Source organism: Copadichromis virginalis, linkage group LG22, assembly GCF_057382275.1.
Source record: "Copadichromis virginalis isolate Kocher_CV1m ecotype Utaka linkage group LG22, C_Virginalis_male_GT1.1, whole genome shotgun sequence".
Taxonomy (NCBI): Eukaryota; Metazoa; Chordata; class Actinopteri; order Cichliformes; family Cichlidae; genus Copadichromis; species Copadichromis virginalis.
The window spans coordinates 19700903-19728789 of NC_140638.1; the positions used below are offsets into that span (position 1 = coordinate 19700903).

General features: G+C 39.8%; 1 protein-coding gene across 1 annotated transcript in view; it reads left to right on the forward strand.

Annotated features, from left to right (window-relative positions):
- gabbr2 (gamma-aminobutyric acid (GABA) B receptor, 2) overlaps window positions 1-27887 on the forward strand; it is a 220890-nt gene that overhangs the window by 138991 nt on the left and 54012 nt on the right. The window contains exons 8-12 of the mRNA XM_085445503.1: window positions 5245-5305; window positions 20323-20403; window positions 21086-21236; window positions 23147-23279; window positions 25124-25231. Of these exons, the coding sequence (XP_085301629.1) occupies window positions 5245-5305; window positions 20323-20403; window positions 21086-21236; window positions 23147-23279; window positions 25124-25231 (534 nt within the window). The remainder of the gene's footprint in view (window positions 1-5244; window positions 5306-20322; window positions 20404-21085; window positions 21237-23146; window positions 23280-25123; window positions 25232-27887) is intronic.

Genomic DNA, 27887 nt, shown 5'->3' on the forward strand with positions numbered 1-27887 from the left:
TATGAAGACACTCAAAATAAATTTCCTGTTGTTGTAAACTATTTTTTGCAACTTTATTGTATTTAAAGTTTTGAGGGATAAACCTCTTAAATTTCTCCAAGTAGAAATATATGTAAACAAAACAAAAGCGATTTTCAATTTTTTTTGTAGTTTATTGCACTTTTTTTGCAATTTATGTAATTACTATGCACTTAATGCATACATATTATTAAAATATGGGCTATAACAGTTGTATTGATGTATAGCAACTTGAAATGCTCCCACAAATGGCACTACAGCATGTAAAAAAATAAAAATAAAAATAATATAAGCTCTGGTGGACTTGGTTCTATAGTAGGTCTTAAAGGGTTAAATAAATATCGTCAAATAATCGTGATCTCAATTTCAGTGAAAATAATCGTGATTATCATTTTTGCCATAATCGAGCAGCCCTACCTGCAGTTCATCTAAACAAAGAGCACTTAGACTAAAACAAACGTAACTACGTTAATCCTGCCATAAAACAATAAAACCAGGTACAAGCTCTCTCGTGCTCCCAGGACGTGGGGGTGCATTCCTGGGGTGCACCCCAAGCCTGTAGCCTGTTAGTGATCACACACAATTAATTATATGCCTCTAAGTATACATGGTTGAATATTTCCTAATACAAATAACTACATGCAGTATTCTACCATATGCAAACTTATATCACTAAAAGATTATACTGACTACTAAATACAATTTTCCATTGACACTGATCATCACTCTGATGGGCTGTTTGGCATGTGATGGCTTACACAATAAAATCATATTATTCTTTCTGATAGTTATCATGCGCATAAACTGTGTGGAATGTCAGAGCAGCGCACAGAGGTAATACAACACTGCTATGATCGTTCTCCTTGTTTCTCCTAAAGTGATGTCATTTGGTGCTGCAGAAACACTCCACTGCATTCAGGATTGATCCTGGTGGCTATGCTAGCTGCAAGCAGCGTGTATACCGTATGTGTGTGCTCGGATGCGTGAGTGTGCTCGCGCTTGCTTCCTATTGAGCTGTTACAGGATATCTCCTGTTCCCTTGTAAAGGCCACTCAATTATTAGAGGATGCCACACTGCTCTCAGCCTAGACAGCCGGTAGGCATGCAGGGCCTCACTCAGCAGCACATTACTCCTATTATATCATATTCATAACTGGGTTAAACTGCAACTGAGGATTAAAAAAGAATGGACTATGTTGGAAATTGCAGAGGTGCATTAGTTAGTAATTTTGCTCATAAACATCAATAAAGTCCAGATTAAAGATTCACAGGACAGTATAGTTGCTGAGAGAACGCTAAAGAAAGAAATAAAAGAAGAGAAAATAGCCTCAGTGAAATTCAGCACAGGCTCCTTATTATTGTGAGGCTCCTTTGTGACTGATGTCCCAGGGGGTATGTGTGTTGTAGGACTATATGCAATTTATTATTTCTCATCCCTCTGCTCTCATCTCTCTCAGTGCAGACCTAGTCCGGCCTGCTGATCAGGAGCAGGCTGACATTGAGGCTTTCCCGAGAGACTCAGGGAAGCAAAGCAAAGCGGGAATATCAATGGCCACGTAACATTTCACTCTCTTTTTATTCCAAGCACACGAACGAAGATGAGGTCCTGATGCTGTTTGAGTAGACTAGCAACCCTATCTCCCCATTCAAATGTATATCGATTTATATTGATCCTGCATGTACCTGTTCCCTGTGGAGCATCTACTTTACATTCTTTACTTTAGTAAATGTATTGATAAACATAAAAGGAGAAAATTGTAAAAGGAATTCAAATTTCTGAGTTTTTTTTCCTCTTAAAGTAGTAAAAGATGACAAATTTGAATTGAAATACAGGAACAAAGTTATTGTACATTACATCTAAATTCAGCATACTGTTTAAATATTCAATATTTAATAACTTTTGACTTAAGCGAGCCATCACGTCTGACTCTGTCAGTGAATCCTATGACCCCGAGAGTTCGAGTTTGCCATTACGAGGCAGCGATTTAGCAGCTATCTTTGTGAGGGTAGATACAATTAATCTACATGGTCTCATTTTGTTGATGTCCTTGCACATAGATGCTTCTTTTGCTAGTAAAATTAATTTTATAATACCAACAACAATCGCCGGAAGTTTACAACTGTGAGCGGGAATATTGTGCATATAGTAAACAGCGTAAAAAAAAAGTGGCTTTGCAGAATAATTAAACGCATCCGTCAACAATTATGGCTTTTCTTTTAACGGATTACATGAAATTAGATCAAAGTGCGCCCTGTATGTAGCACACACGTAGCATATAGAAACCTCCACCCACACATGACAACGACTTAGGGAGGCAATTCTTCACTGCATGCTTCTTTTTATGTTATTTTCAAATTCTGATTTAAGAAGGAAGCAGCTGTTACACAACTCGCTCAATTTTGTTGTGAATTGCAGTGACTTGTGCCAGGTTTACAAAAAGAATTAATCCATGTGCAAGCACTGGTGAAAAGGCAAATTCTCCCTGTTTAAATTCTATGTGTGCACATGTGTGCTTGATCCTATAGGATAATACCTGGCTTGAGCTTTGTGTTTTTCCTGCTGTCACGATTCTGCGCTGTGTGTACACACTCGTCTCGAGGGACTAAACTGTTCTGTGCGTGATCTCAGTCCTTCTGCTGAATCAGTAGCAGAGTCAACCGCAGCAGCAGGAGAGTGATCATCGAAGGCTCCATAGTATTGATTTGGAGAAGACGGCTGACATTAGCTGGGAGAGACCTCCAGAGCATAGAGTGCAGATAGCTGCAAGAACCAAGGAATGATGGACACTGGAATTCATGTGGGAGGGAAGTCGCAGCAGATTGTGATTGGTGGTTGACATGTCTGTGGGTTTAGGTCTGTTGCTCTTTTTTTATGTGGTCAGTGGTCATAGAGTTGGTATCAGTGTGTTTCCTAGTAATGGTGAGTAGCACAGCTTGAGGCTTGACAGTCACCTCAAACACAAATACTCAGAAGAGACAGCACGGAGGGGTTACGTGTATTTGTTTTGCCACTTTTAATGTGTGTGTGTGTGTGTGTGTGTGTGCATTCCCACCTCAAACCTCGAATTCTCACAGGATGTTACACCTGCAGCACACAGACTGACATCTCATTTGACCCCAGCACTCCTGTCACTGACAGTATTCTCACCTCAACAGACAAAGTGATACATGGCCGCCTCCACCATCTCACCTCAGAAAGACTTTTTTCACACACACATACATGTCTGGACACAGTGATTGCTCCATCAGCCACCACTGTGGCACAGCACTGAATTTCCTTTCAGTACTAGCCTAAAAATACCTGGCTGAGTCAATACAGTCTAGTGAGGTTGCCAAAACTTCATATTATCATGATACGTTGTAGAAAGACCCGAACAATAAGTTCATAATGCAGTCTTTATAGCGCAGACATTTACTGTATTACCAATTAAGATGATCAAAGTCTTTGTTCCTCTAAACATTTGGAATTCTCTGCATATTCTTGAGACATTGCATACACTTTAGAGGCGACAACTTGGGGGCTGTTAAAAACAACTACACACCATTTCACTGAGGTTTGTGATAGCTCCACTTTTGCTGATATGAAGGGCAATTATGGTGGTTATGCTAATGTTGAGTGAGAGCATGTGCAGCATGCAGCTACTCTAGAAACCTGGATGCATACACTTAGAGTCATTATGGGTTCAAGTCAAGTTCCCCTGTTTTCAACTCACATTGTCTGACCCTGTTTACACACCACAGTTATCTCAGTGTAATGCCTAATGAGCTGAACTGCATTACGCTGTACGATCCTCCTTAGGCTTCAGAAATAATTGCGTAGCATATTGTAGAAAAGTGCTGTGTGTGACAAAAGGAACTTGTTAGCCTTGACAAGTCAGATTGACACTGTGGTGTAAAATTAGCAGAGGATCTGTTTTACATTGCCAAGGTAAAAGTAGCGCTGGAGACGGTGTCCCAGGAGTATCTCAGACATGCATGCGTTATCGGGTGGGCACATACATGCACATAGGCATGATGTGGCATCATTTTAAGTGCATACACATAGACATGCATGGATGTGCATACACACTCCTGCAAACATCAAAGATGCCACACAAAGACTCGGATTCAAACAGAGGGGTGGGATCTTGCACAGCTACTTCAAAGCTTTCCATCTTTTTGAGGCAAAATTGGCTCAGGCTTCCGTCCCCTACATTCCCCTCAGCTCTTTTTTAAATCTATCTATCTATCTATCTATCTATCTATCTATCTATCTATCTATCTATCTATCTATCTATCTATCTATCTATCTATCTATCTATCTATCTATCTATCTATCTATCTATCTATCTATCTATCTATCTATCTATCTATCTATCTATCTAATATAAAACCCAGTTAAATGCGTAATTAAGGACCTCTGTAAGCAGATGGTGGGCTGAATTAATTGAACAGTGTTGATGCATCAAGAGGGAGACAGAGATAAAGAAAGGATGGAGTGGGAAGAAGAATATAGAAGAAGAAAAAAGGGAAAATAAGGTGGAAGTCACAAAGACACAATTGGTTTGAATATGTCTTATGATACTGCCAAAAGTTGAATTTTGCTCCATCCTGTCTAAATTTGCCAGACACTCCCTGGCCTGAAACTGCTTATTTTATTCCTTTGAAGATGAAATCAGAAAGTTTCCATTGTTATTTTTAGCTATTGTCAGGTGGTTGTTCGACCAGTAAAAGCACACCTTGACAAAAATGCATTTCGGTCACGAACAGCTACAACAGCTTTTTTTTTCTTAGCCACAGATGAGATGCACTTAAAGAATCGTTTTTTAAACTGCTCTCTGAGCTCAGATTTGCACCACTGCTAAGTGAGTAAACACAGTTAAATCATTCTGCTGTGCTGACCCAATCTCGTTCCAAAGATATTAGTAAATGAATTGGCTGAAGGATAATTTTGTTTACTTCTATAAACAGATCAATTTTGGCCAGTTCTAATCAAATGAGATGCAGAGTGCAGGAGCCGAGACTTTTCCTGTCAACACTCCAGTATCAGGAAAGCACTGTGCATAAATTTAGTTGAAGTAAGCTTCTATTTTTTTCCCTTTTTTTTACTGCTTAGTTCAATTTATACCTTAGGCTGCAAGATCTTCATCAGCGGAGTATGTTTTAACAATTTAAAATGGTTATGGAATGATTTGAGTTAAATTAATGATGTTATATTCTTCTTCTTGTGTTTCCTTTTTTTTCCAGGGCCAAGTCATGTTTCGTAATGGAGAGAGAATGGGCACAATAAAATTCAACCAGTTTCAAGGTATGTGTGATATCACCACCTGTCTCTTTTTTTGTTTTGTTTTTTTACTATAAATTAGGCTCCTGGAGTGTGTGGAGCCTATCATAGCTGACACAGGCCAAAAGGGAAGAGTACACTTTGGAAAGGGGACCTGTCACAGGGCCACATAGAGAGGGAGAACGAGAGACAAAAACACACTGTCACATCCACTCATACAGCCAATTTAGAAATGCACGTATATTTTTTCGACTAGAGGAAACTTATGCAAGCAGGTCGAGAGCCTGCAAACTCCACACAGAAAAGAGCCCAGGCTGACCAGGATGTTGACAAAAGTAGCCTTCTTGGTGTGAAGCAGTGAGGGTGGCTCGGTATACGGGTTGTACGGAAGCCCCAAATGCAATTTCATTGTTCTCTGACAATGACAATAAATAAATAAATACTAAATAAGTGCAAGTGGCCCACTTTTTGCTGCTTTTGTGGTTCCATCGCTCGATTCCCTCCACAGGCATGGATGTGTTGGTGACAGAGAAGAAAACACTTTTAGAACCTTATTTCAATGCTACTAGCATAGCAATTAAGTATTTAATCATTTAAAATTTCACAACACAATATGTGTTATATGAGAAAAATACAGAACAAATTGATTTATATTTAACGCTCACTACATTTCCTGTGTCACACCCTCCTGTAGCCATCCACACTTATTCGTAACATGACTCCAGACTCTAGAAGTATATTGCTATCATTTGTTGAATGCGAATTACTCACATCTCTGTTCAATAAGAACTGAAGTTGTTTTGCTGTATTATCACAGCCATCTGGTTCCAATTAAAAGGCTGCCATTGTTCATACCATTGTCTATAGCTGCAGCAGACACCTATTCAGAAGAAAGAGAGGCTGAGAATATTTCCACGTTGGAAGTTAGATGCTTTGTTCACATATTTCTATTATTTTTCTGGAGAGAAAAATTTGCTGTAAGAACTGTTTTCCACAAAAATAGGCATGAATTGTTTAGAACATTTGTATTTCTGGTGTGGAAAGCTTCCACAGGACTATCTGTGTGGTCACATAAGACACATAAGATGAACAATAAATTGCAAAACTTTTAACTATGGCCTTTACTCCTTTGGTATTATAGGATTTGTGCACGGACATGTATATGAGAAGCATGCCTCAGTAGTCTTTGTCCTCATATGGCATCATCCTGAGGTTGTTTTGAGCCAATGGGGCCTGCTGAGTGGGAGAATAACCCAGAGATTGCATCTTGGTGCAGGGGATCCCCAGCTCCCAGGCTTCCCAGACTATATGTAGCACACTGCATGGCGCTGTTCAGTCTTCTCTGCCTCACCATCTTATCTTCCTGACTGCAGAGGGGCTTGATCCCTCTGGCGGTTTGCATCACACTCTTTGTGTGTGTGTTTGTGTGTGTTTCTATCCCTGACAGTTGAAGAAATATAAAAGGCAGTATATGAATGCACTTTCTGGTTTGTGTGCCTTTGTTGGTGATTGAGCGCAGACAGCTGTCCTAAAAAAGTGTATAGTTAGTATGTAATAGAGATGGTACGATACCACTTTTTTAAGTCCGATACCGATATCATAAATTTGGATATCGGCCGATACCGATATAAATCCGATATAGTGTGTTTTTTAATCAATAAAACGTTTTTTTTTTTAATATCTTGCTGCATTTTGTATAAGTTCATACTAAAGTTTAAATAAACAACAACACTAAAGCTATTCTGCTATACCTGTATGCAAAAAATACACTCCACCCAAAATATTTCATAGTTCAGCAACACTGATCAATCTAATAAACTTAAACCTAGTCTATCCTCCCTATTCTGGTATTTTAAAGTGTACTTAGCAGAAATATTAAGCAACCAAACTAATAGGGTTGCAAACTCTCAGCAAAAAAAATAGGGAACCACCCCTCACCCTCCACCTCATGAAGCTTAATTGACGTAATCAACTTTAATTTGATGCAGTGTGAAAAAAAATGCACAGAAATAAATTATTTTTCAAGAATAATTAAATGGATTCAACATCTTTCTTCAACAGAATTGCAGACTGCACAGGTGGTACCTTCCCAAAGGAAAATGTACTATAGCTTACTAGGATATATTAGACTTAATAGTTACTATATACAGTAATGGACTTCTATACATTTTACATCAGATTAAAACTTTGGGTGTAAGATTCAGGTAATTATTTATTAAAAGCTAGACATTTTAAATGAGAATAAGAAAGAAAAGTATGTCTTTGTGCCCCATTTTCCCCGTTCATGCCTTATCGGCCCCCCTGGCTAAACTTTTCTAGATCCGCCCCTGCACAGTTACCAGCTGTCAGCTACGTAGAAAAAGATCCTGGTGTAGAAAGTAATATTAAATAAATTCTAACAACAGCTTATCAAGCTTAAACGTGCTGCTGTTGTTCAGCCGCTGGTTTCCTCTTTCTGGTGCAACGTGGGCCAAAAACAAAGAAGAGAGACGGACTCGCGACAGAAAAGCCGATCAGCTGATCATTGATCAGTTTAACATTTGAAGTAGCAGCAGGAGAGGGAGGGAGAGAGAGAGGCAGTCGCTCCATGTATCGGTTGTTAAGCTTAACGCTGGAATGCTTTACAAACATTCAGAGATGAACTTACACACTTGCTTTACTTCTCTCTGGGATAACTTTCTCGGAGATGAAATGCTGGTTTGGTAGCGAGGCTACAAATACACACAACCGCTCTATCACGTGAGCACACTGCTCCAACGTGCTACGGTTATGAGGCGAGTTACGCCGTGTCGCAAGTTTTGTGAGGTGCTTTTTTGATATTTAATGGATCGGATTACATTTTTTTTATTTCTCTCCGATATCCGATCCAGTAATTTACATCAGTATCGGACTGATACTGATACGTAATATCGGATCGGTCCATCTCTAGTATGTTATAGGAAAAACTGCAGGAAAGTGTTATGTGCAAGTGCCCTATACCTGGGTTTAATTGGGTCTGAAAGTAACAAAGCAGTTTTTGTGATATTGACCACACTGCTTTGGGAGCTGCATGCAAGGAATCAAACTGATTCAAAATCATAGTAACTAGGAGTCAGCCTTTTATACACCTATAAATTCACTTAGCACAGCAAAATTCACTTAAATCATCAAACAATTATAAATAAGGATTAAATAAATACATCTAATAAAACTAACACAAAGAAAGTGTTTTTAAATGAACAGAAGATTCGTCTAACCATTTGGGGCATCACAGCTTACTTGGAAAAAAACTCGAATAGTGTTAAAAATATCCCTTGAAAAAGCAGTGGTGGTATATGATAATACAGCCTGTGACTTATGAACTAATTTCCCCAACATTTACGATGTAATTTATCTGAATTTGGAGTTGAGAAACAATTGATGCTGCATTTTTATGAGGAGAGTGTTTACCCTCCTTGTACAGCAGATTCCCAGTAATATTAGGATCCTCTGTAATACAGTCCATACCCCTAACAGTAATGTGTAATTACAATGTAAAAAGTGTGTGTGTGTGTGTGTGTGTGTGTGTGTGTGTGTGTGTGTGTGTGTGTGTGTGTGTGTGTGTGTGTGTGTGTTGGTGGGTGGGAGAGTGAAGAAGCAAGGTGAACTCATTACTAAAAAAAAAGTACACACAGTATAATTTTTGTCTTCTTTCTTTTAAAGGTACAGTGTGTAAAATCTCACCACTAAATGTCAGTAGATTGCAGATCGCAGTCAGTTCAGTTTGCTTACTGCTCCATAATTCAAGAGAGTAATCCTCGCTGCGGTGACCGCCGACAAACAAAATATTTAAGGATCAAAGTTTTCTGAGTTATAAACTGTAACTTTCTCTTGTGAAAACGGTAGTTATGAATTGGATTGTTAGGAAGTGAAATCTGTTTTCGGTCACAAAAAGGAACCTTTCTAATGGTACCAGTAAGGCTGGTAAAATGAATTATAGTATTATGCCTGTGATTATGCTTTTGTCATCCAAAAGAGAAACTTTTTTTGTCTCTTTCATTTGCATTTTTGCTTCTTTGGTGAAGATAAATGTAGGTATGATCCTTCATATCTTGTATCTGAAGGTGCGGTGGTGGATTAAAATTTGAGTTTGGCTTACAAGTCCCTTGTCCTCTACTTTGGTGTGTATGGGGTTGGTTTATAGCCACATGCATAAAACGTGATTAGGTGAAACACTGGTGTCTATCTTGGTCACCGTATTCAAGATGGTGGGCCGACATAGCTGCCTCCACAAATCTGTGCCCCCTGCTTTGTATTATTAATGGATTAATTATAAGTTTGTAAGAACATATCAATTTGTTAGAAAATATAAGCAAGAGTTTAAATAACATAGCAGTACAGTAAAACCCCAAACCACAATGACAAATAGCAACATTAAAAATACAGGACTGGCAACATATTTCTATGCATATTCAAAATTTCTGATATGCAGAATTCCTAACCCCTTCTGTGTTTATCTATCACCCTTGTTCCTCAACTTGTTTTCCGTGTCTCTCCCGCTTTCCTCCATCAAGTCATTTTCTTATATTCGCATCTCTCACTATCTTCTCTTGGTCTTATGATACTGTATTTCCTCCACCCCTCTTAACCTTCACCAATCACCTCTTCCTCACTTGTCAGGGTTCGTAACTGTGTTACCCTTTTGTCACACCAGGCATGCAGGGACAGCCCCAGCTTGAATATTTCAAAAGGGAGCAATCCCCAACATGACCCTATCATCTGTTTTCTCCTCTGATCCTCCATTTTCCCCTGTCAGGCTTTCTTAGTCAGGGGCCTCGACGGCTTTTATTCCCACTCTCTCATGGGAATAAGAGATCCCTCTCTACTAGAGGTCTTGATCTCAGTTGCTGTACTTCTGAGTACAGATTTTGAATCAACACACTTACATGCATGGTAGATAAGGAACCATTATTTTCTTTTTCTGTAGAAAATGTCACACATATATATATATATGTGTGTGTAAGTTTTCTGCACTATACTAGAGGGACTGTTCTTCAAAACATATTCCCTCATTTGGTGGTTTGAAAAGTGAAGTCTAACATGTTGCTCCAAAGTCTCCCACATGTGTTTAAATCTCGATCTGACTGCGAGGTCATAGAGTATGATTCACATCATTTATTCATTCTTACCCCACTTTTTAGTGACCTCTCCAGCGCTTTGGATCAAAACATTCATCCTTACAGCGAACCAGGATAGAAATGTTTCGTTACAGGATAAAAGTGATCACTTGGAAAAACTTTGTATTGAATTGGCGACAAATGGATTTAAACAAAACCAGAAAATGTCCCCCACAACAGAGCCACCATATCATATCAGTGTAAGGGGATGCATTTGGATTTCTGAATTTCTTGCTTTTCCATCATGTCTTGCGGGAATTTAGAATAAGAACAACCTGCTACTGTCAGCGTACCTCCAGGTAATAGTGTTTTAGCATAACTTTCAACTAAAATAGCTCTTAAGACTACTGTATCACCAGTGTTTTGAAGGAATCAGGAATTTTCTATTTTTTTCTGTTTGAATTTAACAGATCAGACATGACAAAAATACAGTTAACATGATTAAAGGCAGTCTAAAGTGAAGCTCACACAAAAACAAGCCCAAACAACCTTGATTACATTTACAAACACTGCTACAAAAATGGGTCAGACTGTGTTCATAAAAAGCGGTCTGATCCTTGGTAATCAGCAGAGAGAGTTATAGTAAAAGAGTACCGGCAATTTCCATTTTGTAATTTTCAAACCAGCATGAGGATCGTCTGTGATTATGATGCTGGTGCATCAGTGGGGGGAAAAGTATTTTTCATAATGCTAAACTGAACATTTTTTAAGGGTAAGTTTCAGAAAGGCTTTTTAAAAAATCATGTTATCATGCCAGTTATATCTTGGACCTTCAGGCAATAGATTCCAGCAGAGAGGCCCTGACTCGAAAATGCTTTAAATTTGTCCAGCCTTTAAACCTTTAATGCTAATTGCCAGCTCGTTATTGATTCTTGGACTCTAGTTGAACTTCTTTACATAATTCACAGTTCATAATAATCTTTATTTATTTCTAGGTGCGACCCCTCAGTTCATTCATTGTCTGAAACAAGCTGTTTTATCTCTTCTCCATTAAAACCAGCTGTCTTCAGATTGGCTGCTCTTTGCAAACAGAAGGTTTAAACCTCAGGTGGGCGGGGCTTCTGCATTTACTAGTTAAAGGGAGGACTCTTAGGCACATTTAGGTACTGATCTTTGGCACTGATACTTGGTATTGTACTAAGAAATGAACTCACTAAATAATAAACTTGCTTATTCTTAAGCAATTATATTCTTCTTAACTCATATTTCAAAGAATCCTAGGAGAGATAATCCCCTTGTTATTATGGTCCATATCATTCTTATACCAGAGATCTCACACCACAAGTACACAAGCTATTTGTTTTTCTTTTGAGCACTGTTGGTCATGAATGGAGTGTCTGTACAGACCGCCTTCAGCAGGTTCTCCTGCAAATCTTTAGTGATTCAGTTTCTACTCATCTCTTGTTTTCTAACATCTAGAATTTTTCTTTCTTTCACATCCATGAAAACCTGCTCCCTGAATTTGAACTGATTTTGCCAGCTGGTGTCTCCTGGAACTTGAAGTGTCTTGGTAGTCCCACTTTAAACCATTGCCTTTTTTGTGTAATAAAAAGAGTCCTCGTCAGCTTTTGAGACACCTTGAACACCTGTAACACTGAATGCTGGATGACTGTTTAAGTTTAAGTGCTTTCTTATGGATTTCTTCAAAGTTAAATTGTAACAATTTGTTATTCTAACATACTCCAAGGTAATTAGAACAATTATACTCAGGAGATGGACGGTAATGATATGGCTGTAATGGGGAAAAAAGCATAAAAATGAAAGAATATTAACTATGCAGGTGTTAATAATTTTGATATTCATTTTCATTTTTATTATTATCGAACTTCTACATTTTAATGACATTTTCACTGACTTTTCAATTGTGTTATGTTGACTAATCAAACAAAAGACAATTAAATGTCAGGCCACAGACTGAGCGACAGGTTGAATTTAACATCCTGCTGCAGCCATCCGTATTCCTCTGGGGACAGAATGCTGTGATAGCATTGCAGCCTTTGAAAGGAGGAATGCTGATATATAGTCCCTTCTGCTGTTTAGGACGCAGTCAAGAGAAATTAGTCAGTGGCCCTGAGTCACTGTGAGAGGGTTGAGAAATGCAAATCTTATTGCCTAAGCACATTTACTGCACTGTAAAATTGTCAAATAGTCATTTTCAACAATCGCTGATGGGTTGATGGGAAAACTTCAGGTCACTTGAGGTCATTTAGAGAGAAAAAAGAGCCCTGTGATGCTGCAGTAGGTGATGTTTGTCATTTTCCATTCAAGGGCATTGCTGCGGAAGAGTTCAGTGGGCCAGCAAAAGAGTGATAGCAGCGAGGATCAGAGAGATTTGACATCTGCAGCACGAGAAATTGCGGGTTGTTTGTAGTACTTACAAAGAAAAAAAAAGATCTGGATAATCTGTCCCCTCTCTCTGTCCCCCTTGTGTAATCTGAGTAATCTTTATGAGTGAGTACCCAGGTCTGTCTGACAAGGTTACGCTTCCTCCTGTATTACACCTGAGAGACTCATCGTTGCTTCTAAAAGAAAAAACTGTAAACTCTGAAATAGCTTTGTTTGAGCACAGCTCCGGAGAGGCTGATGGTGTTTATGGGGTGGGGTTACTGCAGTTTGCTATCCCCTGAATGTAATCAGAAAACACTACAGCAACCTGATAGTGTAATAAAAAAAAATATAATTATTGTTTGCTCTAAAATAAGTAAGAAATAGACGTAACTACCCTTTGAAGTATGCTTTTTGCTGCATTTGTCAGGTTTTTATTTCTTTGTTTGCTGACTGGATTCTACAGTATCTGCTTTCCGTTAAACTCCTGGTTTCACTGACGTATAATACACAAGGAATTAAAACTATATAAAACAATAAGATCACTTTCTGGCCATTTTAGGGTGAAAATGAAAGCTGCCGTTTGAGAATTTTAAATGTAGGTAATCATGCTGAGTGTCTTAAAATTTAGTGTTATGGATATTTTGTTAAATCACTAATGGCCCTTGGAAAATCTTGGGGCTCAAAGCTCTCTTTGAGGTTGTATTACTGTGTGTAGCGATAGAGCTTAAAGCTGGGTTATTCACTATGTCAGATTAATGTGTGAATTTTATTTGTTCCTCTATCTCATTTTCTCCAAATGTGAAACACTTGGTCCAACATTTTATAAACCCAGCATGGTGCTTCTTATAATTAAAGAACCCATCCAGACGTCTGCAAAGATCTATAAAATATCCTACTTGCACTAATAATTTGTCTCTTTTTTTGTTCATAAATGAGTCCGATTTAAAAAATGAAATGTCGTCCTACCTCTGTAGATGAATGAAAACTGATATGTGTCACTGCATTCAGCTAACTTTAGCTACTGGATTCTCAGTGTATGTAAAAAGCAAGATTCAAGTTTCCATATCAGACTTCACTGAAGTTGTCTGTTGAAGCAGGCCTTCCACACTACTGCTTCTTCTTTCAGGCACAATAAATCAAAGACACGGAGACATGACTCTCAAAGAATGCTGAATTGAAAAGTGTGTCTGCAGCAGCAAAGGCATGCAGTTTTTATGTTCTGCTGACCATTGAAATTACAGTGACTTTAACTAATGCTCCACAATAACTGCCCAAAAAAGTGGCATTTCACATTGGTGCCAAGTTTCCGGAACTGAAGAATAAATCATTTGGCACAGTAAAGGTCAAACATCAAACAAAAGTAAAACTCACCAAAACACAGTTCTGATGGATTTTAACATGACTACCTGAATGATTACACATTAATTGATCTAACCAATTAAGATAAGATAAGATAAGATAAGATAGAACTTTATTAATCCCTCGGGTGGGTTCCTCTGGGAAATTCGACTTCCAAAAAAAGCACAGCAACGACCAAAGTTACAGTTACAGAACTGTTATATATATATATATACACACACACACACACACACACACACACACACATATATAAATACAGAGACAAATATAAATAAAATATACAAAGGGGATAAATAGAATAAATAGGAATAAAAAATAAAAATACAAGTGAATTGCACATTTCAAGTATTGCGTCTATTGCACTGTTGACTATTTACAAAAAGTATTGCACAAGGTATTGTACAGTGAGGTGCAGAGGCACTACAGCTTAGTTGTTCCCCCCTCCTTTGTCCTCCTGTTTCCCCTCCCTCTCCCCTCCAGAGAGGAGTTAAACAGTCTGATGGCGTGTGGGACAAAGGAGTTAATGTCATACTAACAATATGTCTGGAGGGATGGTGATGCCAGTTTGCCTGCTGAGTTAGTCAGAAGGTCATGGATGAATTGCTGTGATATCTGAACATCTACTTGATGTATTGGAACGAAACAAAAAATAATGAAAAGATTCCCACAGAGCCTCAGTGACTTTGACCTCCAGGTGACTTTTATTAGACCAAAACAGTGAGAATGAAATTAAGGGTTTCTAGTGAAATGTCTCTACTACTTCTAGATGGAACGCAGATGTATTTAACACAGACATTCATTTTCCGTTCGTGGTCTTTGCATTTGAGTGAATGTCTCCTTTACTTTTGCACCATCATTGGGCCATGTAATGTTTTGGTTTCCTGAGCAATTATTAGTTCTCTTATCAGTCTCAGCTGTAAATTTTACAGTGCTAAATAGAAAGCCTTAGCACATTGTCAAGCTAAACTAAGACTGTTAACATGAGTAAAATTGACACGGGTGGGAGACGCCGAGATACGGATTTCAGGCGTGGAAGACACGGCAGGTGTATTGCAGGCGAAAGTGGCTCGACTCGAAAAACAAGTAACTGACATGGCAGACCACATGGACGATTTAGAGAACCGCAGCCGCAGATGTAACCTTCGCCTGGTCGGGCTTCCCGAGGGCACGGAGGGAAATGATGTTGTCGCCTTCATGGAGTCATGGCTCCCCTCCTATCTCGAGCTCACAACTAAAAATGGGAAGATCAAACTAGACCGCGCTCACCGCTCTCTAGCACCGAGGCCGGGCCCCAGCCAGCGCGCCAGACCCATCATTATGAAGCTTCACAACTTTGCTGATAAACAACGTGTGATGGCCGCAGCTCGGCGCCTGGCTACGCAGCCGAACCAACCAACAAGTCGGATCAAAGTCTCCTTCTTTAATGATTATTCAGCGGCGGTAGCCAAGAAACGCAAGGCTTTCGACGAGGTGAAAAGCTGCCTGAGGAAGAAGAATGTGGATTATGCGCTTCTCTACCCCGCCACACTGAGGCTGTTTGCCAACGGCAAGGAGAAGAGATTTAACACACCGGAGGCAGCTGCGTCCTATGCGGACTCGCTGCCCTGAATCCCCGTAACCACCGGAGTACTCCTTTTCTTCACACTATGCCTTAATTAACCGGTGTGAGTACTTGCCGAATCTAGGCGTATGTGACTCTTTTTTTTCGTCCTCGCTGCTTATAAGCGACCAGGTGAAATCTTCCACCCCATCGGGCACCGGACGGACTGTGTTTTCGTCTATGGGTAGGCGTGAGTTACGCGCGTGCAATGCCCTTCGGCTTTCCCGACGGGCAGGAGGAGATTGGTTTTTCCCTACATGTTTAGTAGGGCTGTTGCCAAATCACTGTTCTTTGAATGTTCCGTCACACAGCTCTTTCATGCCTTTTTTATTTTTATTTTATTTATTTATTTTTTCAACCAGGGTGTGGTGAACCCTTTGGCTCAATATGCTTTGTGTGATACATGAATAAGTCTAATAATGAGTAGGCTGCGAATATGCACCTGGAATGTACGAGGGGTTCACAGCCCTATTAAGAGGAGGAAGATATTTACTTGTCTAAGAAAGGACGGTGTAGATGTTGCTATGTTACAAGAGACACATCTTGATAATAATGAACACTTGAAGTTGCAACAAGGATTATATGGACAAGTGTTTTTTTCATCCTTCACTACAAGAAGTAGAGGAGTGGCAGTGTTGATTAGGAAAAATGTACCTTTTGTAGTAACTGATTGCGTTAAGGATCTGAAGGGCCGCTACGTGATAGTCAAAGGGATTTTGCAAGGCCAAAATATCTTATTACTGAATGTTTATTTTCCACCTGCCCACCCAACTACCTTTCTTACCAAAATGTTTCTGGAATTAGCCCCATTTCTTCCTAACTCTACCGTTATTATTGGTGGTGATTTCAACTTAATGTTAAATCCGCTTATGGACAGATTTCCACACAGCATTGCAACTCCTTCTCCTCAGGCCAAAGCGCTTCATGCTCTATGCGACGAGTTTGGACTTGTGGATGCTTGGAGATATACTCACCCCTCCGATAAGCAATACACATTTTTTTCGGCTCCGCATAGGTCCCAAACTAGAATTGATTACTTTTTTCTCCCGAAAACTGACTTAGGTTCAGTAGTATCGTGCGACATAACAAGTATAATCATCTCAGATCACGCTAGGGTAATCATGGATCTCGATCTTAAAGCTGCGCTTCATAGGTCCCGCCACTGGAGGCTTAATACCATTATTCTTAAGGATGAGGAATTTACCTCTCACTTCTCTGCAGAATTTAAAGCGTTTTTGGATATCAACACCCCCTCAGCTACTACTGCCTCTGTTTTGTGGGAAACATGCAAAGCTTATGCGAGGGGCCTAATTATTTCGTATTCTGCGACAAAGAAGCGACAACGGATGGAGGAACAAAAATCTTTAGAGAGCGAATTGATGGATAAGGAGAAAACATATATTGCCTCCCCATCACCACCATTATGGCAAGAAATAACCGCACTCAGGTCAGCGCTGAATTGCCTTCTTACCAGAGATGCAGAGAAGAAACTTAAATACACCAGACAGAGGTTCTACGAGCATGGAGATAAGGCCGGTAAATGTCTGGCGTACTATGTTAAGAAGCGCGCAGAATCGAATACCATTGCAGCGATATCTGATGAAGGTGGCCACAAGATATATGAAAACAAACTGATAAATGACTGTGTTAAGAAGTTCTACGAAGCCTTGTACTCTTCTCAACAAGTCCCGGAGGGGGTGCAGCTGATGCATAATTTCTTCACCCAATTCGACTTACCAAATTTGTCAGAGGAACAGAAGACTGCCCTTAACAGCCCTATAACTAAGACCGAAGTGTTTAAGGCTATTAAATCACTGCGAAGTGGAAAGTCGCCAGGGCCTGATGGCTTCTGTTGTGAATTTTATAAACAGTTTCGGGATATTATTGTGGAACCGCTTCTTGATATGTTCAACCACTCCTTCATTACGGGTGAATTCCCGCAGACACTGAAGGAAGCCAACATTTCCCTAATTCTAAAGAAAGGGAAGTGTCCTGATTTGTGCGGATCCTATAGACCTATAGCCCTCTTGAATGTAGATAGGAAACTGCTTTCTAAAATTCTGGCCACCCGCTTAGAAAATTTTTTACCTGTGCTGATAAGGGAGGACCAGACAGGCTTTATAAAGGGTCGAAACTCAGCCACCAATGTTAGACGCTTACTGAACGCTATTGTAGCTTTCAAGCAAAAATCTATTGACGGCCTGGTGCTTTCTCTCGATGCGGAGAAAGCATTTGACAGAATTGAGTGGTCTTATTTGTTGTATACTCTGGGCAAATTCGGCTTAGGGGAGAATTTTATAAAATGGGTCAAAGTTATCTACAATAATCCACAGGCAGCAGTCCTGACTAATGGACTTAGGTCTGATTACTTCAACACTCATAGGGGAGTTATGCAGGGCTGCCCCTTATCGCCCCTTCTATTCGCTCTGGCCATAGAGCCTCTTGCTGAGGCCATAAGGGCGACGCCCACAATACGTAGTTTAGAGATTGGACAGCTGTGTCATAAAATAACCTTATACGCGGACGACATCTTGATTCTTTTGACTAACCCTGTAACATCCGTACCCAGTCTCATTGAGGTGATTGACAGGTTTAGCCATTTCTCTGGCTATAGAATCAATTTGGCTAAGTCAGAGGCCATGCCTCTCGGTACTCTTTTCACAATGCCGGCTACTGTTCCTTCCTTTCCTTTTAAATGGTCTCCTAATGGATTTGTGTATTTGGGGATCTTTATTACCCCGTCTCTCGACCAATTGTACAAAGCCAACTTCACACCCTTATTTGGCAAACTCAAACAGGACCTAGAGCGGTGGGCGTCACTTCCTGTCTCCTGGCTAGGACGCATTGCCCTGATCAAAATGAATGTGCTGCCCAGGCTATTGTATCCTATCCAAATGATCCCCGTCTTGTTCTCTAAGAGAGTACTGAAGGACATAAATGGTTGGCTCACCTCTTTCATCTGGAACAAGCGCAGACCCAGACTCAAGATGGCAGTGTTGCATCTGCCAAGCTCCAGGGGCGGCTTGGATCTACCTAATATTAGATTGTATCAGCTTTCTGCCCATTTAAGATTTGTGAGCGACTGGGTTAGGGGTAAAACCTCAATCTGGTCGGATATTGAGACAGCTCTGTCACAATGCAAACTGAGCGATCTATTATTTTGTAATGATTTTAACGGAATTAAGGCCCTTTGTACAAATCCTGTAACAATCAACACCCTAAAAGCGTGGCGAATTGTCCGCCGTCTTGAGGGAAGATCGAGAATAACATCAACCTTTACCCCTATAATGAATAACCCTGCTTTCCCTCCGGGTTCTTTGGACCCCGGCTTTCAACGATGGTCTGATAAGAATATTAAGTCTCTTGGTGACCTTTTCTCGGGTGGTGAACTCATGTCGTTTGAACAGCTTACCAACAGTTACGGCTTGCCTGGACAGGATTTCTTTCGTTTTTTGCAAATACGACACTATATCACTCACAATACAACCCTTGCTGAGCACCCTGAAGTATCTGATGTTGAGAGGGTTTTGTTTGGGCAACAGCTGACGGTGTCTCAGAGTTCATTTTACCATGTGCTTAATGCTTTGACTACCACTGATGCGCAGGGGATTAGAGGTGTGTGGGAGAGGGAACTGTCGGTAACCATAGATGAAGATAAGTGGGATACCGTTTGGTCTCTCGCAAAAAGGATTTCAATTTGTACTCGGACAAGAGCAATCCAATTTAAGATTTTACACAGATTACACGTATCCCCTCACCGCAGACACCTCTTCAGCCGCTCTCTTTCCCCTGTGTGCCTTAAGTGCAAAACTGATGTAGGGACTTTAACTCACTGTTTTTGGTCCTGTTATAAGCTTCAAGAATACTGGGCTGACATTACAGGTGAACTGGGGAAAATCTTCCACGTTGATATAGAGATGGACCCTTTGTCCCTGATTCTAGGTCTTCCAAGTGACCGCCTAAAAGCGGCGGCCAACAAAAGATTGTATAACACTCTAACATTTGCAGCCAGGAAAAATATCCTCTTACAATGGATCAACGATAGGACTCCCACTGTCTGTGGCTGGCGCAAAATAGTTTTTGAACTGATTCCTCTGGAATACTTCACACACGTTATACACCACAGTGTGGGTCAGTTCTATGGGATGTGGCACCCCTTTTTGGACTATATTGGACCGGACCTTTCCGCTATCTTATTCAAAGGACTACTACACACGTGATCACCACCCGGGCGCTGTAAGACTGACTCACCACCTCTTGTATGTTATATTTTGTATTTTGTATCTTGTATTATGCCTTATTTAAGAGCTGTTGTGTACGTTTTGTGTTTGTACTGTTTTGTTGTTCTGTGTCTACTGTCGAGACACTGTCGTGTTAAAGGAAAATCTGCAATAAAAACAATGATGAAAAAAAAAAAAAAAAAAAAAAAAACATGAGTAAAATTACTTGCTGAACATTAGCGTACTGTCATTGTGAACCTGCAGTGTCAGTGTCAGATAGAGCTGCAAGCTTTCAAAACTGGGTTTAACTGTATGCATTTTTATATGATGCTTGGAGAGTTTATTTACATATATTTATGTTGATGCCTACATATCTGTGCTTTTTTTCTGTTTCAACAGAGGGACAGGAAGTGAAAGTCGGTGAATACAATGCAATTGCTGATGTGCTGGACCTCATCAACAACTCCATCAGGTTCCAAGGTATGTGGCTGTGTGAGGAATCTAAAACTCACTAAAGAAAATCTGTTGATTATTCCAATTTTTTTTTAACCAGGATGTTTCAGTAAAGACTAAAAACTTAGCAGCTCCTTTTATGCTCACTTATGCTCTTGAACCCAAACTCCTTCCAACTAACATAAATATACAGACCCACTCAGACAACACCACCACTCAGTGAAGGAACTCACCTCCCTAAACTGTTCTCTCACAGCTAAATTATTTACCAGTACATTTTTCTTCAACCCCTCCCATGTTTCCCTGTGTTGACATACTTTGTAATTTGTGCGATGCTCAAAGCCATTTTCTGAGCCTTTCTCCACATACAGAAAGTCTAAGACTGTAGCTTCTAAAAAGCTTGTTTCCACATCGCTGACCACAGTAAGTGGAAATATGTAAGATGATGCTATTACGATCGATTGGCATACTGGAGATAGAAAAATACAGCAAAAAAAAGGGGAAAAGAAAGTGCAGCATCCTAAGAGCCATTATCATAGAGACACTTAACTAGTGGAAACTGGGGGACCAGGAAATTATCTCTAAAAATAACCGGTGCTACTGCAGCATCACTATTCATTGGAAGAACTGAAGTTAAGACAGTTTTATTTTATGCTTTAGTATGATAAAATAACTCTTTTCCTTGTATCACAAACCTTCTTTCTTGTAGGTGTAGAGCCACCGAAGGATCGGACGTTTGTGCGTCTGCAGAGGCGCCACATCAACGTGCCGCTCTACAGCATCCTGTCCACCATCACCATACTGGGCATGCTCATGGCTGGGGCCTTCCTGTTCTTCAACATCAAGAATCGGAATCACAGGTCAGCACAAGTTGTACAACTAGCCAGCAAAGGTGAAATTTTTCAATGTAGAGTGGAAGGAAGAAGGTAAATTATGGACTAGTAGGAAGAGAGAAGTAGTGGTAGAAGAATCTGAGGAGACTGAATGGTATTGAAAAGAGATGGCACGATACCACTTTTTAATGTCCGATACCGATTCCGATATCATAAATTTGGATATCTGCCGATACCGATATGAATCCGATATAGCGTATTTTGTAATCAATAAAACTGTTTTTTATAAATATCTTGTGCATTTTGTATAAGTTTTAAAAAACAAGAGACTGAAGCTATTCTGTTATACCTGTATGCAAAAAAATACACTCCACCCAAAACATTTTATAGTTCAACAACACTGATCAATCTGATAAACTAACTAATAGGGTTGCCAACTCCCAGCAAAAATATTAGGGAACCACCCCCAGCCCTTAATCGAATTAATCAACTTTAATTTAATGCAAGTATAAAATCAATTATTTTTCTACAATATTTAAATAGATTCAACATCTTTCTTCAACAGAATTGCAGATTGCACAGATGGTACCTTCCCAAAGGAAAAAGTACTATAGCTTACTAGGGTGTATATTAGACTTATTAGTTACTATATACAATAATGGATTTCTATACATGTAATCAGATGACCACTTTTGTTGTAAGATTCAGATAATTATTTATTCAAAGTTTTTAAATCACATAACAAAGAAAAGTATTTCTTTGTGCCCCCCTTTCCCTGTTAATGCCCTACTTTGCCCCCCACAAAACTTTGCTAGATCCGCCCCTGCACAGTTACCAGCTGTCAGCTACTTAGAAAAGGATCCTGGTGTTATTTCTCAGAAACAATTCATAACTTCCCTTCAACCCATTCATGTCACCTATAAGGTAAACCTGTTTCTCCATCACCTGTTCAGCTCTGATGATTCAGTAAGGACATCTCCTGGTTTCATCTTCATGTTTCCCTCTCACCAGATAACCAAACCGATATCATGACCAGCACTTTTTACAGCTGTGGCTCCAGCAAACATCAGCTGATACTAGAAAGTAATATTAAATACATTCTAACAACAGCTGATCAAGCTTAAATGCGCTGCTGTTGTTTAGCCGCTGGTCTCCTCTTTCTAGCGCAAAGTGGGCGATAAACAAACAAGAAAGACGGGACTTGCGGCAGAAAAGCCGATCAGCTGATCATTGATCAGTTTCATGTTTGAAGTAATAACAGGAGAGGAAGGAGAGAATGAGAGAAGTAGATGCAACTGCGCAGAAAAGACAGAATAACTCCAGCTTTGTGTCCATTTTTTAATTCTAGCTGAAGTACGGGACAAATCGCTTCCTTTTCACCTCAATATGGAACTCCGATGGCCAGTCCAGCTGTGGCTCCATATATCAGTTGTTAAGCTTAACGTGGAAATACTATGCAAACATTCAGGGATGAACTTACACACTTGTTTTACTTCTCTGGGATAGTTTTCGCCGAGATGAAATGCCGCGGTTAGGAAGCATGTAGCGACGCTCCAAATGCTCCAACAGACCGCCGACAGGTCTCGCAGACAACAGCCGCTCTATCACGTGACACATACTGCTCCGATGTGCCGAGCTGGGTTACGCCAAGTAGCGCGTTTTGTGAGGTGATTTTGTGATACTTCGGATCGGATTACATTATTTATTTCTCTCCGATATCCGATCCAGTAATTTAGGTCAGTATCGGGCCAATACCGATACGTAATATCAGATCGGTCCATCTCTAGTATTGAAATCAAAAAATGATGAAGCATGAGCATAATGATGAACTATTTCTGGAGAAATACTATTATTTAGCAGCTCTCACTTTGTATAAGATTAAACTCTACTCTATCATCATTTGAATCTCCTCTAATCCTTTATTCTTTTCTTTTCAGATTAATCAAGATGTCCAGTCCCTACATGAATAACCTGATCATCCTGGGAGGCATGCTCTCCTATGCATCTATCTTCCTGTTTGGTCTGGACGGAGGTTTTGTTTCTGACAAAGAGTTTGAGACCCTCTGCACCGTGAGTCCTCTTAAGAGTGTTCTCCTATAAATAAAATAATGAATAAAGGCAAGAATTTAAAATTTGCCTCAATTAAAAAGGAGAAAAAAATACCCATCCACTGCCACACCACCAAAGTATATTTTATTAGTCAAAAAAGAGATGCAAGCTTTATGTCTTTGTTTTAAATCAATTTATCAGCATATTAACCAAACATATTCTGTGAGCACTCGTTGGTTCAAGTTGATTGGTTTTTAAAAAAGAAATGGACTCAATCGTGTCCAGAGGAGGCGAAACCTTTATTATAAACAGTGTACACATCTTATCTGAATATGTGTATACAAATATGAAATTCTCTTCTGGCCATGTTTGCTCTCATCTTATGTCAGTAATGTCAAACTCATACAGCCCACTTTGATATTACGTGAAACTCTCCTTGCTGTCAGTGTAAAGGAATTTAACTTTTTATTGAATACCTCAGATATTTTAAAATAAGATTTATCATCGCAGTGTTTCTGCATGATAACAAAATGCTGCTGCAGTAAATGAAAGACAGCTGTCAGCGTGACTGTTTGGGCTTAAATTTGCAAAAAGTTCTTGTAGCTCTCTGACTGCCGTATAATAATAAAACAAAGTTTTTGTTATTTTACAGAATTTATTTTCTTTTATTTATTCTTTTTGTTTTACTATGGATTTTAAAAAAAATAGTATATAGTGAAAAACTTTTCTATCATGTAATTGTTTATCAGGTGCTTAGTTATTTTGGTGTAGTATGAATGGGCTTTATCTGTAGGAAAAACGGTAAAACGTAGGAAAATACAATTAATAAACCGGAATTGCTGCCCTCCTACACCTTCAGTGGGCCAGACAGAAGTCTTTGCTGGGTCACTTCTCATCCCCAGAATCTTATGTCATATAACGGTTTCTAAAGAATGGAAAGCACTACCAAAAGATGAATCGTATTCACATGTGACTGTGTGAAAACTAACAGAATCTCTCTCTGCAGGCCTTTTGTAAGCATGCTGCATATTAAGTATCTCCCCTCAGGTAGCATTACTGTGTGACTGTGTAGATACTGGATTAATTAAAGAGTTTTGATTACAGTGATAACTGGTTTCCACTGAGACACCCACCCTGTTCAGATATAGAGACACAAATATGCACATGTGTACCAAAGAGGTGTTAGGCAGAGCACGTCTTGAACTTCTGTCACCTGGTTCAAGCTCTGCTGCAGAGCCACAACAGAGTTTGTCACTTCAGACTTCGGGTGCTGCAGCAGAGGAGCACAGAGGTTTATCCATTCACTGCTACCGATCAATATCTGCTGGTTGCTTTGAGAACAAATGGCGTAATTGTTTTTTTGCTGTCTTCTTCTTTTCTTTACCGCTGTGCCACATTTTGTTGCTTTCTCATATGTGTATGCAGATATAGAGAGCTTGTACACAGATACACAGGTAAAAAGAAAATATGTACCGTATACAGTAATCAAATACAAAACATGAAATCGTGCACACAGGGTCTCTGTGGCTGTATTAGGGTTTTCTCAGTTATAGTTGCACTTGAAGCTTTAAAAACACATCAGCGGTGCCATTTGTGCCGTGGAAGTAAGAGATCTACATTTTGTTTTTCATTAAAATTGAAATGCGCTCAGGAGTGTGACAGCTTCATAGTCCAGGATGTTCTCCCAGAGCTTCAGAGATGGGAAATAAATCTGACAGCACCTTATTTTTAGAATGCTTCATAATGCTACTTTGAATGAACTTCTGGAGAAAAATGCAAATAGCTGTCAGATCAGATGTTGTTTCCAGCCTTGATCACCAGTTTATGACATGACACAATTTCATGTCTCACTGTTGTTCTGATAGGTTCGGACGTGGATCCTCATTGTTGGATACACAACAGCTTTCGGAGCCATGTTTGCCAAGACCTGGAGGGTACACGCCATCTTCAAAAATGTGAAGATGAAGAAGAAGGTATTGAAAAATATTATGATTTTTTGAAATATTTTTATAAAGGTAACTCAGTGGGTCTAACCTAATCCATTTTCTTAATCGCTTTAGCTGGTTATCCACCTTAGGGTTGTAGGGTGGTCTGGTGCCTATCCCAGTTACCACAAGACAAAAGGCAGGGAAGTACTCCTCACCACTCCATCCAGTCTATATCTTCTCATTTTTCTGATGTGATTGAAACATGGCCCACACACTCCTGCTTCATAGATTTGCAGTAATGATTCCTCCTCCTTAAAAACGTGGTTTGATTTTTCATTTATATTCAAATTTGTTTATATCAAACAAATCTGCAGCTTTCCACTTAAACGGCCATATGCTTTCTCGAGGTTTTTAACCTTATATTTTTCATGACATTACCTACATCTGTTGGATGGCATAACTGGCGGTTGATACAACCACAGTCGTATCTGTTGGCACATGACAGTCTTTTCCAGGAGGCTTCGCATGCCTTTTATAACCCCATCGCTGGTGTGTGGGTGATTGTATTCAGTGCATCAGTGCTACTCGTGCTTTTTACAAACTGAAAGACTGGCAGCCCCATGGCACCTGCTTTTAGAATCTTCTCTGTGAGAAAAAGGATCTAGAAATACAAATGGCTTTTTAAACATCTAACACAATCTGCTTTGCTGGCCCAGTTATATAAAAGCGGTGTCGAGCTCACCAAGTGTTGCAACTCTGCTTGGCCTTTTTGTATTTATAGACCTCGCTCTCCCCTCTGTTTCTCTCTCCCTTTCTCTCACCCTCTTGCATATTGGAGGACATGTGGGTGGCCTGCCAGAGAGAAAGCAGGAAGAGAAGGAGGAAAGAGGAAGGATCGAAGAGTGGAAGAGGTTGGAGGGATGCAGGGAAATAGTGGCAGAAGGGAGAGACAGAAGGGGAAAGGCAAAGCGTGGCAGAGAAAGGGACAAGACAAACAACATGGCCCAAATGGCAAAAAAAAAAGTAGGTTGGACTCTATGAAAAGAAAAGGGGGCGCCGAGAAAAGAGGGCAAATGATAGATTAAGATAAAGAGAATCCAAGAACTGAGGCCCAGTTTAGATTGAGTTTCCACTGCAGTTCAGTCACAACACATTTGTAATCATTTTTTGTAATGTGTGACTTTGGTCCCGGCCTTTTACATTTCTGTAATTCACTGTCTTTTTCAAAGTGATCATTTAATGAAAACAAAAGAGTTTTTTCCTCTCTGACCTTTCACAGCCAATTGTTTTGCTCCGTTCCCATCCTCTCATCCTCTTTCCCTTGCTAACAGAGACATAACAAATGTTTCTCCAGAAGTAGTATTCAGGCCCTCAGGGTGTGTTTTCTGATGGTTCAAGGCCTGGGTTTGTGTGAGCAGGACAGACACACATCCCACTTCACCCACACTGATTGAGTGCAGGGGCTTTGGCTTCACTAGAGTGATAGTTGCTGGTGGTGTCCTGAAATGTCTGCCAACTGCTGTCAGGGGAGGGACAAACACATCTTTTCTTCAAACTGTGGGATTGGAACTGCATCCCTCACTTCTTCCCCTATCCTCCCCTTCATCTTTTTTTTTCTCTGTAGGAGAGCAGGGATTGTAAATCAAGGGTGAGCTCAATAAAGGTTCCACTTGGTGGGCTGTAGCTGGCACTTGTTCACTTCTTTAAAAGCTCAGTGCCACAGACGATGCAGAGAGAGGAGAGCCAATCAATGTCCTATTATTCCAAACACATAAACACAGATAAGCATACAGTATGTGCTCACAAAAGTCCCCCTGTGTACGAGTGTGTGATTTAAAACCTAAAAGTAGAGATTAAACATGTTGTTTTTACTGCTTCCACATTTTGATCATTATTTCAGGGATTAGATGGATTGCTTCCTAACTGATAAACATACATGAAAGATACAATGCACAAAATCACTGCTGCAAATATTGTTTTCTTAATTTAATAACAATGGGAAAACAGTGGTGTCAAGAAAAAGCAAAAATGGAGGATGGAAGTCATGCAACAAATATTTTAACTGTAAAACTGTGACTCTGTGCATGATCAGCTCCTCAAGTCTGACGTGTAGATAAGTGTAGACTGTGATTTATTTGGTCCTAACCAAATCTCATCTCTGTATCTGAAATTATTGATAGTTTTTAAGTAATTCATTGACTTTCAGGGTCTCATATCAATCATATCAGTAACCCTGTAAATTTGAATTAGCTCTGAGGCAAAATGTCCTACAGTCGCTAAAACAATTGATTGGAGACTGCGGCACAAGCAAAAGTATTGTGGCCATGTGTAATTGGCTTGGAGTCTTGATGCCTTTGAAGTGACTGCTGCATGGACAGAGACTGGTCCTGCGTCCACTTGGAATCAGTTGGCAAATCTTCAAAGCAAATTTGGTGTTTTAAGATGGTGATGAAACAGCAATAACAAAGAATCAGTCTGCTTGTGATTAAATGAGCTCAAGGTGGTTACATGCAATCTGTTTCTGAAAATGCAGCAATTACCTGTGACAAATCGATGAAAACTGCAAATTTGTTGCAGTTTACAGACAAAGAAATTCACATTTACTACTTCTGTTCAGAGTCCATTGTAGACCTTGTAGATTTCTCAATATTGAACAGAAATTCAATAATTCCTCCACAAATACTGACACAGTTGCTGCAGG